Below are 13,618 nucleotides of genomic sequence, written 5' to 3'. Positions count from 1 at the left end.
GGTTGTCAGAGTGTTTTCGTCTCTGGATGCATTTTCTCCTAATCCTCTCGGTCATCATTCTCAGTGATGGCATCAATACCTAGTTGCTGCATCCAGTCATCAAAGGGTTCAAAGTCATAATCTTTAACCTTGTAGCTAAATTATTCCAATTAAATTGTTCATAATCAGCTTTGGAGAATGGGGTCGGGCTAGACATTGGTGAGTGAACTGATGTCGACATGTTTTGACACAGCCAACAACAACAGTTACTAAGATTTGCAGTCTCATGCATAGTCAACCATCAGACTACGGCCCGAATTTTCGTTTTTATTAGCTGTTTGATGCACACTGCAAGACATATTGTTCATCGTCTGTGTGGCAGTGGTATTCATACATTCCACCATGATCAGACTTGCCTGGTTTCTCCTGATAACTAACTTCCCACTGGTTTCAGTCTGAAGCACCTCTTAACTGCTGTTTTGTAAAACACCATAATTCAAGAGGTCTGTGTGAGTTTGATGCGGGTGTGAATGTCACCTTCACGGTCCTGGGTGTACTCAGTTCAGTTTCAACCATTTCTTTATCATATGCGGTCCAGTACCCTCTGCCTCTAGAGTAGACTAAAGGGCAGGTAACATAACAGTCATTGACAGCACATCTTCCCGTAGGACATTCAAATACAACAGAATTCAGAGTTCGTCTTGTTCATGGGAGAAAAAGAACGTCTCCATCTCCAACCTTTTCTGGTGTTTCTACAGCAACATAATCAGTTGGTGTCATTTTTGCTTAGACTTATGGCTTAAATCCATTCTGGCTTGCCTTCGACTTTCAGGGCTGTTCACTCAGTTAGCAGCACCTGATTCGGTCCTTTCCATCTAGGAGACTAAGATACTTTTCCAGATATTTGTTTAGTACATAATCCCCCTCTTTGAAAGGGTGGATTGGTTCATCCAATGGCTTGGGGAGTCTCTCAGCCACATGCAAATGATATTTTCTCAAAATCTCTGTTAGTTTCTTTACATAGTCAGTCATGAACTTATCCGTCCAGAGCCATGTGGTTTTGTGTGGTGTTAAAGGAGGATTTACCCCTGTGGACATTGGTCTTCCCATTAACACCTCATGAGCACTAAGTCCTGTTGTTGAATTTGGTGCACTTCGATTTGAGTAGAACACAAGAGGTAGCACGTCCGGCCATTTTAGGCCAGCTGTCATTACTGCTTTAGTCAACCTTTCTTTGATGATTGCATTCATTCTTTCAACTTGTCATGAACTCTGTGGGTGATATGGAATGTGTAGTTGCCATTTGATTCCTAGTATAACTGAGAGATTCTGCGTGATTTTTGACACAAACACTGGCCCTCTGTCGCTATCTATTCCACTTGGCACTCTGAACCTTGGAATCACCTCTTTCAACAAACACTTTACAACTGTTTGTGCGTCTTCTTTTCGGGTTGGAACGCATTCTACCCATTTTGAGAAGCGGTCAGTTATTACAAGCAAATATTTGTAACCTTGACAGCTCGGCATATGAACAAAATCTATATATATATTTACAAAGGGACCTGATGGAGGCTCTAAATGGTCATGTCTCACTGTGCTGTTCATTTTTCTGTTTTGTTGGCATATCATACAACCATCTCACATTGCTGTAAGGCAATCGTGCTCAGTGTCACTGTCAGTCAATGGAAGAAGACTAGCTGGATTCAAGGGTGGTGAGTGCGGCAACGTAATGTTTGTGCAGGAGTAATACGTGATGGGGCGGTAGTGAGACCCATGTTTCTGTACAAGGGTGCCTGTGGCGAAGCAGTCTGTCTCGTGCACATGAAGATGGAATGGTGGCTGATAGTCTGGCAACCCAAGTGCTGGAGCGGTGGATAGATAGATCTTGAAAGGCCTTATTCATTTCATCAGTCCATCGTGCTGGAGGGGGCGCTGTCGGCAACTTGGCGGATCTCAAGACAGAATCCATTGATGCATTTTCAAAAATCCAATGCCTGCAGTAATTGGCCATCCCAAGAAAAGAGCATCTCTTTCTTGGTGGCAGGGGGAGGCATATTTATCAGCATTTTCACCCGTTCTGGTGACAGGAGCCGTTCCCTATTCTTCAACATATGACCCAAGTATGTGACTTCAGCTCTGTTAAACTGTAACTTAGCTAATGATGCTCTGTGGCCACACTCAGCAAGTCCCTTTAAGCAGAATGGAGTCAGTACGGCAGGCTTCCTTCGATGGTGAGGCTTGCGTTTTGGCTGATGCGTAACAATATTGCTGTATGGTAGCTGAATGTGCTCACTCAAAGATAACATGTACATTTCTTCCCCCAAGTGTGTTTTGTTTGGGTTTGGGAGGCTGATACCACCTGTCTCAAGGCCTGGCACCGAGCTACCATGCGCCCTAGATGTTTTGGTTCACAACCCGGAGTTACTGCAACTGTGACGTGGGGAAAATAATCTTTCACATTACATAGCGCATACTGTTAGCTAGATAATTGAACTGGGATAGCACACCCCTGTGGACCAATAAACAATCATTGCTCACTCACCAACCCTTGTTGTTGATTTAAAGACCAGTCGGCTACCTGTCTGTACTGCGCCGAAGGGTTGAACGCGACTGTACAATGGCACTGTACAAGAGGCCTCATGGCTGCACAGGGTGGAGAGGTTTTAGCAATCGCTTGGATACTGGGCACTTTGAAAGTGGATGTTAAAATGTTTCAGAGTCCAACAATACAAACAATCATTTGTGGTTTGCAAAAACTGAAATGCAAATGGGTCTTTTTCATTGGGGAGTGTTAAAATCAAAACCTTCCAGTGTACAATGGATTGATGCATGTAATTTACATGGCAAATCTCTTCCCATAAGGTAGATGGTACCCTTATCTGAAATCAAAAATGAAGGTGTTACATCAGCACCTTCAACATTTATGTTAGCATTTTGGGAGAGAGGTTCGTCTTGAGGAAAACCAGAAACACCTACAGTTGTGACAAATTTGCGGGATATAACGGGAATAATTACGCAGACACATCGCTTTTTGTTTAGAAATTTTTTTCCAAAGTCATTGAGAAATCATGTTGAATAATCATGATCTCAATATTGATCAAAATATCGGGATTATGATATTTGCCATAATCGAGTAGCTCTATCAGGTACTAAACAGTTGTAAACATTGCAGCATTGATTTAGCAAGGACCAATATTCATTAGCACATGGATTGGAGTTGGAGCTTTATCTGTCATGTCCATAATTTCTGCAGGGGTCCAGGGTTTGCACACAGGTGTTTAACCTATCATTATTTTTGGAGCACTTAAATGTGCTGTCTTTAATGTATGAGTTCTAGCACCACCTCGTCCACATGAGACAAAGTGTGTTTTTCTTTCTCTGCCGTGTGTGTGTGTCCGTGTGTCCGTGTCCCCGTGTCCGTGTCCATGTCCGTCCTGTCATTTTCAGTCTCTGCTTCTGTGTCTGTGTAAAACCCTCTCCATCTGGCTTTATGCTTACTTTGCTCTAAGTCACTGTCCTGTGAGTCTTCACTTGAACTAGAGTTTTCTGCCGTTTTAATGCCATTGGTTGTTTAGAGCCGGTTACCTGTTCTTCTTCTAAACTGGTCTTATTTTTTTCACTTCTAAGTTTCATTCTGTCTGTTTGCTCAGGCTCCGGCTCCTCTCCCTCAATCAGCCTCATCAGCTTGCCTCATGTCTTTCTGCTGCTGTAGTACAGCAGCAGTATGTATGTAAAAGTCATCTTCTCTGTCTCTCCGTTGTTGTGAGTGTGTGTGTGTATTAGTGTTTGTAGCACTCAATTTCGGGCAGTTTTTAACAGTCTTTCTGTTTTCTAAATTCTCTGGAAATACCCAACCCAGAATCTTTCAGAAGTCTCTGCAAACTCTGGGGTGTAACAGTTTTAGCTTGTCGTTTCATCCAGTTATGAATCATTGCTTTGGCGCACACTTTTACGTTATCTGCATGTTGTTGTTTGATTGTCATCATTTCTATGGCTCTTGTTTGCAGCACACTCTCCAGCATAGGCAAGTGAATTGCAGTCACATAGTCAGCTATTTGATTTTTTTTAGCATTCCTTAGTTCATCTGAGCCTCTCTCTTCATACACATGCACTCCCTATCTCTGATTAGCCACCATCATCCACATATGCATACATTCTTTCATGTATAAATAATTTATAATAAAGATACGTTCCCAACATTAGGGTTAACATTCGCCCTAGCCCTTCTCAATTTATCTGCCTCAAATGTTCCTTCCCACAGCCACTCACCATTTGTCCATTCACACATGAGAGATGAGGACGGAAAACATATTTCCATCCTTTGGACCTGCCAACCACACCTGCTGGCATATGCGGGGAATACATCTCTAGATAATGTGTTTCAATGTGTGGTGCTGGTGTGTTTTTGACATTTTGACAGGTTTACTTTTCGCTGCCTCTTGCTTATTTGTTATTTTGTTTTCATTGCCTTTTTTACTTTTTGGTGAATTGACCAATTTGGCTGAAGGCTCAGCCTTATTTTCTGCTTTGGACGGATTGTTGCTCATTATACATCAGTACATCAAACAAACATACATAGAATTCAACAACACTTCAGGTGCATCAAGGTCTCCAAGCTTTGTTCCTTTTTCAGTGCTGCTGGTTTGAAGGTTTAGACAAAATCAGAATATATTTTGTCCTGTGGACACAGCCTTTTTAATCTCTGTTTGCGCTATAGCTTCCGGGATCAGAAATCCAACGGAGCCCCTATATTTCCCACTGAACACAGAGCAGGTGATCCCCAATCTTGGTTTTAAACAAAGTAGATCTATTTCTTTCTAACCCCCAAAAACGTCTTTTCTATAGTTTAAGTTGGGCCCCTATGTGTTGGGTACGGCCCGGAGCCTTCCCAGAAATCACAAAACAGCCACTGTAGCGGCCCAGCGGGTGATCAGAAACACACACCCCTGTTTTTAACTTCTCCACAACCACACAACCACTGTTTGACAACCACTTAATTAACTAAATTCAATTTCTATTACAGTATTATCACACTGCTTTTAAAAATATAGGTTTTAGCCATTAACTGTTTTCCCAATTTCAAAATTACACAGTTTTCTTTGATTTCGTCAAACACAGACAAGCTAAGGCATGACTTTAAAGTTTTGCACTTACCAGGCTGTAGTTATATTGAAGTCCTGCCTTTATGACGCCAGATTGTTAGGGAAAAAATTCTTATCATTGGCGGTGAAGGAAGAGCGCTGGAGTCCAGGATATCTTATGCTGAGGATGTTTATTGAAGCTTGAGCCCAAGGAGAAAGGAGGCATCATCAATACAGTCTCCTGTGCATGATGTCACCTCAAATCTGAAGTAGGAACCCTTGAGGATCATTTTTATACACTTAGAGAGATTACAACAGATAGCTTACACTCCATAATTGGTCAAATATCTAAAAGAAGAGGGATGTGTGAATACACTATTGGTTCATTAACAATAAACAAGGAAACATGACTATATACGCCCAAGTGCTGATTCGCAGAACACCCAGCCACTTGTTACTGACCATCCAAGGTCTGCGGTTATCAGCCCTGGCACCAGCAGCATCAACAGCAAACCACAGCTGCATCTGGAGGAGCCGCCTGAGCGTCTCAAGGCCTGTAAGATTTAATGCAGTAGTTGACCTAGGGCCTCACACTGACCTTTCACCCTGAGTCTGTCATTCATTAGGTGGGAAAGAGAAAATTCCCTCACAATGGTTATTTACGGCATAAAAACCGGTAGTTGTTTTGTGATAATGGCTCTCATGCTTAGATGATATGATAAAACAGTGAAAAACACATGGATTTCAGTCCTCAGACTTTAACTAGACTGATACATATAACTGTCTTTGGAACAGGAACTCAACAATGTTTCTGTGCCATCTGTAAAAGTACAGAAAGTCACAAGAAAATGTTGAAATGTTTTGGATATGTTGCTTCTCACAGTTTACATATGTAACAGCTGTGGTTGTGAATAATTATCTTGAGCCGTAGAGAGATAAGGTCTAGCTGTCAGATTGGCTGGCTCCTCATTAATGGTGTAAAAAAGTGACTGAAGATAATAGATTAAATTTTGATAAATAGTTTAGAGGATCCTTTTAATTTCTTATGCCATTTTAACAGTTTTACTTTAATTTCTGTGTATAAAATAAACCAAACTGATCCTAATTGGTGTAAACATGACATCAACATCTTCCCCTCAGGAAGTACAACCCTCCTCCACTGGAAGACAAGGTGACTAAACTGAAGGTAACCATGGTAGCGTGGGATCGCCATGACGGCACGGTGATCACAGCAGCCAACAATCTGACGCTGAAGGTGTGGAACTCCACCACGGGAAACCTCGTCCATGTCCTGATGGTATGAAGCGATTTAACACACTCACACACAGACACGAGACACAGAGGTAAAAAGACAAACAGTGAACGGTAGTATAAATTTAACATTAAATGCATTTCATGGGTTGCTTGTCAATAAGTTGTACTTCATTTTCTAACACCTCAATAACACTTTCTAACACTTTCCATGATTGTTGCTAAAAACAAATTATGAGGGCTTGTTGGAAACTCTCTCCAATGACGCATTCAAGGATGTGGGACATATGATAGTTGCCTGGAAAACATTGCAGATGAGCCCAGAAGAAAAACAAAAAGCAGTCATGGACATTGTTGAAAAGCTAATATGATGCTGGTTGTCTCTTGCATTAAAACACATGTGGTTTGGTAGCTGACTCTGAAATGTTGGATCTCAGTGTAACTCCAGGCTAACCCACTAAACACACTCGCAGAGAGGAATACAAGTGACACAAAGTATGTTTGTTAATGTCTAAAACATGTCAAATCACAGGTACAGACCTTTACGAAAGAAACGGCATTGATTTTTTCTATCTGTCTTTGTTTATTTCTCAAGAGTGTCTTAACCTAGACGTTCATGTTTAATGACAGGGTCACGAGGATGAGGTGTTCGTTCTGGAGCCACATCCCTTTGATCCAAGAATCCTTTTCTCAGCGGGGCATGATGGGAATTGCATTGTGTGGGACCTGGCCAGAGGGGTCAAGATCCGCTCCTATTTCAACATGGTAAGATTTTTGTCTATCCTGTGTCTCTCTGTTACTGTCTTTCATTCACACTGAAGCCGATACTTTCCCACCTCTAGTATGACACAGATGTCATGTTTTCTTCATGTTTCTTATGCAGCGAATTATCAATTAGCTTTGTTTTTCCCCTCTGGACTGCAGGGATATGTGCTTTTCATGTTGTATTTGCTTTTTGTCCCTCCACACATTCCTCCCCTTTCACTCTTTGTCTCACATTCTTTCCCTCTCACCCTCTTAACTGTCTCTCCCCTCCCTCTGTGCTTTCACTTTCTCTCTCTGCTGTCTTAGTTTCTCACCTCTATTATGGCTATTTCTCTTGTCATTTTAATGCACTATGCGTGGCCATGGGCACAGTTCCAGCGTAGAGTGAAAGCATGGCACCATGCTCATGTGCATATGCTGCTGTACATACTCATCTAGTGTGTTAATCGTTGTAGCTGCTGTTGTATTTCCTGCCTGTGTCTCTATGGTAACCAAGGACAGCATTAATCACAGTCTAAAAACAAGTGAGTCACTCAGAGAGCTGGTCAGTCAGCCAAAATCTTGGTGTTGATCATAGACATAGATAGTTTGAAATATAAAGGAATAGTTTGGCATTTTTAGGTTTAGTCACTTTCCTGTTGAGAGTTAGCAGAGAAGACGGATGGCGCTCTACTCTCAGCTTAGTTTAGTATAAAGACTGGAAGCAAGGGAAAACAGTTAGCCTGAACCTACCAGCACTTTTATGCTGTAAAAATGACAAAAAAAAAAAGAAGTTTTTTTTCGCAGGGTATGTGCCAAACTATTGCTTGGGTAGCTGTAGTGCTGGTAGGCAGATTTTGCTACTTTTAGACAGCGCCAGACGTGCTGTTTTCCTTGTTTTCCGTCTCCGTGCGAGCCTAAGCTCACCAGCTGCCGGCTGTGGCCTGATATTTCACTGACAGACATGACAGTGGTGTCAATCTTCTCCTCTGACTCTCAGCAAGAGAGCGAGAGGAAGTTAATCTACAAACGTGCAAAACTATACCTTTTTAATGGAGCAAAGCCTGCAAGACACTTTGGGCGGAAAAGTTGAGTTGCACTGCTAATCTACTGCATCATGTATCCCACACGCCTTGTGTGTAATCACTGCTGCTGCTACTGTAGCCCTTCAACTGTGCCCTTCCTGCATATACCTAAGTAAGGAGACGACTGAAGGTTCAGTACTTCAGGTTTGGCAGATTCTGAGTCTTTTTGATGAATAAGGGACAAGAAGGCAAATACTAGACTAGAAATGTTTTCATCTTGTGTTTGAATTGTTAAAGTGAGGAAAACCCACAGAACAACTAAAAGCAACAGGTCATCGATGGTCAGAACAGTTAGTCTCAGTTTCTACAGGTGGTCTACAGGTTCTCACTTATCACTCCTCTTGCTATCTATCTGATTCTGTTGATTTCACTTTTGTTGCTGGAAATATGAAATGCTGCTGAGCTGAAATGCTGTTTATCTGAAAAAAAAAAAGAATACCTGACAATTTTCTTAAACTGGCTATTCGGTGAATCATAAATAAATTATTTTGATTTAATATTTAAGGAAAATGTTGTAGAGCAACACTTGTAAGTGGCATTCATGTTGCTTACTGAATAGTGCATGTGATCATGTGTATTAGATATTTTAAGTTGAGTGTGTCCATGCCATACAACTGCGACAGTTGGTTGGAATTCCCCGCAAGCATTGTAATACTGAGATTTAAAGTGTGCACTATTTGCCTATCTTCCTCTCTCTCTCTCTGTCTCTGTGAATAGATCGAGGGCCAAGGGCATGGGGCGTTGTTTGACTGCAAATGTAGTCCAGATGGGCAGCATTTTGCAGCCACAGACTCACATGGACACCTGCTCATCTTTGGCTTTGGCTCCAGCAGCAAATACGATAAGGTAAAGTGACAGGACTGTCTTTCATGTTTACACACGTCTTTGTTGTTACATGTAACAACAACTTGAGAAATTGTTGTTATCAGTAGGAACAAATGCCCATGTCTTGTCACTTCCTGTGATCAGATGTGGGAAGAATGAAATGAAAACATATAGATGTATTAGCTTTACCGTAAATGCACCTGTTACTCTCCACCTCTGCTTTAGATAGCGGACCAGATGTTCTTCCATACCGACTATCGGCCGCTGATCCGGGACGCCAACAATTACGTGCTGGATGAGCAGACTCAGCAGGCGCCACACCTAATGCCCCCTCCCTTCCTGGTGGACGTGGACGGAAACCCTCACCCTCCTAGATACCAGCGGCTGGTGCCTGGCAGGGAGGGCTGCAGGGACGAGCAGCTGATCCCACAGATGGGCGTCACTTCCTCAGGTACAGAGGCTGAAGTCAGACCCTCAGTAGTATCACTCCTTCACGTTTTTGGGGTCGTGAAGTCAGTTGTTGCTGAACTTGTTCCCTGTCTGCTTTTACACATCAGAGCAGATCTTTACCCGGAGGCCTCATCAGAGCCCATCTGTCAGCTGATCAAAGACGCTTTTGTCAAGCTGATCATACTGTTCTTGTAGCTCATTACTTGACAAGAATGTTATCTGTCTTCAAATGTGCTTAATGAGAGGCATTTACTGAAACTGCACTAGCATTGGCAATTAAATCCAGAATTAATAAGGCAGTTTATAATCTTGGCAGGTATATAAACAGAAACAGTCAGCAGTTAATGAAATGCATTAGTACTGCACACTGAAGACAGGTGAAGGTAGCAAGTCAAGTTACCTTGTAGTATATAGAATAAAGTTACCTGAACGTGACCTACTTTTAAAAAGCATTCTGAGTATTGAGGTTACTCCACAGGATTTTGGGAAAACCCCACTGCGTTTTTCTTCTTTGAAGTGGATGGTAGCGTACTGTGAGGTGCACAGTGTAGGACTTTTTTAGACGGCACTGGCGATCTTTATGACTGTAATTCCTGTTGAATTTTTAAACTTATGTGATTTTACCAGATTTTTCTCTCTTTCTGTTTCTCTTTCACTTTTTAAGTCTCTTTCTCTTGCTCCATTCCTGTCTGTGTCAGGCCTGAACCAAGTGGTGAGTGAGCAGGCGGTGGACGGTCCCAGTCCTCTGGACACCATGATTCAGAGGCTGCAGCAGGAACAAGACCAAAGACTGGGAGCAAATGACGTTAGGGCCAGTAGAGGTAGGACCAAGTCATGACTGGAAGCTCATACTATTGTAGTATGGGCAGCCCTTTAATGTGGATTCAGTGTGGTTCACATGCTATACAGATTAGTGAAAACATCAAGGAAATGCAAGATGCCACTTCAGTGTCTAAATTGAGTTAAAAATAGCGAAGCTGTATAAACACCGTGTCACTCGAATGTTGCACTTATATATGAAGCAGGTTAAAACAAGGGGAGAATTATTTGCAGACACTATGTTAATCCAGATATGATGAATTTGTACAATTAATTGTGTGAAACTTACACTGCACAATACATTTATAATAATTATGTATTTATCATAGTCGTAATGATTACTTTCCTACCCTTTGTTCGGAATGAATGTATTATAAAACTTAAAGATTTTTCATATGAAACATACATAATGTCCAATTATGCAAAACTACGCAGGAGACACAGAAAGCCTAAACAGCTCAATAAAACACCTTTGGAGTGTGTCTCAGAGAGTTGGTGATTTCAGAAGATACATGAGTGTTGGGGATATGTGCTTTTTGGTCAGCTAATGCATTTAGTGATGAAAACACACAGTTGATCAAAGTCATCCTTATGCCTGTGGCTCTGGTGATCCATCCTCACACATTAGCATACGCAATGTTAAGTAATTGCATTTGTCTTTATTTGCAAGTGTCTTTATTGTACGCTTTGTAAATTCCATTAGGTTTTACAACTGAAACACAATTACCTCAACAACTGACTCCATGTTATTTAGAATCATTTGTTTTTTGTTGTCTTTCTTTGTATCTCTCATTCAATCACTTTCAGTGATGAAACAGTTAATGGATTAATTAATTAGTCAATCAACACACATTTTGTAAAATGGTTAATGGTTCTTTTTTACAGCAAAAATACCAAATATTTTCTGGTTCCTGCTTCTCAAATGTGAGGATTTGCTACTTTTCTTTGTCTCATCTGATAGTAACTCGAATATCTACGGGTTTTCAACTGATGGTCTGACGAAACTAGCAATCTGAAGATGTCACCTTGGACTGATGGATATTTTTCACTATTTTCTGACAGTTTATAGACAAAACGATGAAGCAATAGTGAAAATATTTGTTAGTTGCAGCCCAATGATTTTAAAGCTTAAAATTCCCATTTACTAACTTTTGAGATGTTTTGAGATCTTTCTTTTATTTCTTAGAAAGGTAAGCAGATGGGAACTGAAGTATGTTAACGTCTCCTCTCCTCAGGATCAGTGGGTTCGCCCACAGAGGTCCACTCCCCACCCAACGTGGGGCTGCGTCGCAGTGGCCAGATCGAGGGTGTCCGCCAGATGCACAGCAACGCCCCACGCAGCCAGATGGCCACAGAGGGAGACCTGGTTGCCTGGAGCCGCAGGGTGCTGGTCCCTGAGCTGGAGGACGCCTCTGTCAGGTAAAACACATACATATATACATGCAGCAGTCACACACGTCACATTATTTTCTTCCATTGGAAATAGTAGCTTTATTACACATCATGAACTGTGTGTGTGTTGTTGTTTAGGAGACAGGTGAACTGGCGTGAGGCTAAAGGGGAGGAGGAAATCAATATTTATCAGTCAGAAAGGAGGAGACGTACCATCCACTCTCTCCCCAAGGAGAGTAGGGTAAGTGAATTAACATTTGCACACACACTCACAGACATGATTGTTTTACAGCACTTTACAGAAATATGGTTATTTTTCTCGTTAAATCATTTTATTGACATCTTCACATCTGTTCACAGAACTTTGTTGTATTTTTAATCCAGCTTTATTGTTTCCTCATTTAAATTTTTTGCCCTTGTGTCCCTAATTATCATTCTGCTATCAGCGCTAATCACCTCACTTATTATTGTTTCTTTCCTTCATATTAACCAATCCATTCTCTGTTGTTGCAGGTTCATCCCACATCAGAGTGTGTAGTTGATGAGGCGAGGAGGAGCCAAGGTAACCATGGTTATCAAACTCGTGCTGCCATGGAGGAGACGAGTCGCCAGAGTGCTGAGGCTGCGGACGACGATGACAGCACCTCAGAGGTAGAAACACAACTGTTACTGCCTTGGATTCTGATTTCGTTTCATATTTTATGTGGGAACTATGGGGTAAACTTTTCTTGAAATCCAACAGTGCATTATCTAAAAAAACAGACGACTTTGTCCTCAAAATTGGATCTGTGTTTTTAAAGTATTTTTAAAGACATCTTAAAGATATATTCCAAATATTTTCATGTATTTCATTCATTCTTCTTAATTTATTTCTTTGTTTTGTTTTGTTTTCAGGGAGAGGTGGAGGTTCGGCAAATCAATGGACACTCCTCAGAGGAGGAGAAGGAAGAGGAGGAGAAAGAGCCCTGGCCAGATGACCACAGTAGTTCAAGGTAAGACACATACAGTATATCACACACATGTATCATATCATCTATCTCCTACACATACATGCACATACCATATGCAAATCATAAATCATAAACACAAGCAGATACGTTTGTGTGTTTAGTCTTTGATCTGTGATTTATTTACAGTGACTACTCCAGCGATTACTCTGACTGGACAGCAGATGCAGGGATCAACCTTGAGCCGCCCAAGAAGAGTGTTAAAGTGAAAAAGAAGAGCAGCAGTTCTGAGGAGGACGGAGAGAAGAAGAGGGACGGGAAGAAAGACAGAAAGAAAGACAAACCAGACAAAGACGGTGCATTACCAAAGAAGAAGCAGCCAAAGGAGAAGAGAAAGGTTGGTCGTCAGTTATGGCTGAAATGTTATTTTCCTCCTTGTAGCGACAGGAAGAAGGACAAGTGAAGTAAGAAGTGTGATTCTGAGTTATTACCCATCAGCTGTTTGCACAAATAAGAGTTAAACTAATAATTTGATGATGTGAAAGTGGCATAAATTTCAGCCTTTGCCATTAATTAGACATAATAATAAGAGATACAGTGGAAACCACTTATAGTTATTTGGTATAGTTAAGGTGATCAATCGCTTTTATGGATTAAAAAGCTTGAAACAGAGTCATTCCTATACAAATGCTGTTTAAATAATTCCCTTACAGTAATCAAGTAGTCTGCTTATAGTGTTCATTTTGTGTCTTTTCATACAAGACAACATATGGGAAAAAAATTAAAACAGTTATAGCCTACTACTGCGAGCTGTCATATTTGCATAAGGTTTTTGGAGCCTGTGTGTGTGTGTATACATGTACCCTTGCTGTTAGCATTTGTGTGTCATGTTATACCTGGAAACAGCCTCTGTGTAGTTTATGTTATTTGATCTTTAAATCAGTAAATACTGAAGCTGTCCGTTTCATTAATTTATATTCACGTAATAAATATACAAATGTCAATTAGATGTTCATCTGCATGAGAAATAAAAGGGAAAAAAAAA

At 41.1% G+C, this 13,618-nt stretch overlaps 1 protein-coding gene across 1 annotated transcript in view; it reads left to right on the top strand.

The window, feature by feature from the left end:
• Window positions 1–13,618, top strand: part of phip (pleckstrin homology domain interacting protein) — a 39,700-nt gene that overhangs the window by 13,185 nt on the left and 12,897 nt on the right. Inside the window, exons 14-23 of the mRNA XM_056404833.1 lie at window positions 6,201–6,357; window positions 6,942–7,076; window positions 8,858–8,986; window positions 9,191–9,416; window positions 10,114–10,236; window positions 11,470–11,653; window positions 11,765–11,867; window positions 12,140–12,277; window positions 12,521–12,618; window positions 12,763–12,970. Of these exons, the coding sequence (XP_056260808.1) occupies window positions 6,201–6,357; window positions 6,942–7,076; window positions 8,858–8,986; window positions 9,191–9,416; window positions 10,114–10,236; window positions 11,470–11,653; window positions 11,765–11,867; window positions 12,140–12,277; window positions 12,521–12,618; window positions 12,763–12,970 (1,501 nt within the window). The remainder of the gene's footprint in view (window positions 1–6,200; window positions 6,358–6,941; window positions 7,077–8,857; window positions 8,987–9,190; window positions 9,417–10,113; window positions 10,237–11,469; window positions 11,654–11,764; window positions 11,868–12,139; window positions 12,278–12,520; window positions 12,619–12,762; window positions 12,971–13,618) is intronic.

Source organism: Seriola aureovittata, chromosome 19, assembly GCF_021018895.1.
Source record: "Seriola aureovittata isolate HTS-2021-v1 ecotype China chromosome 19, ASM2101889v1, whole genome shotgun sequence".
NCBI classification, from domain to species: Eukaryota; Metazoa; Chordata; class Actinopteri; order Carangiformes; family Carangidae; genus Seriola; species Seriola aureovittata.
Note: the sequence above shows the minus strand (reverse complement) of the source record. Positions and strands in the feature narration are given on the sequence as shown.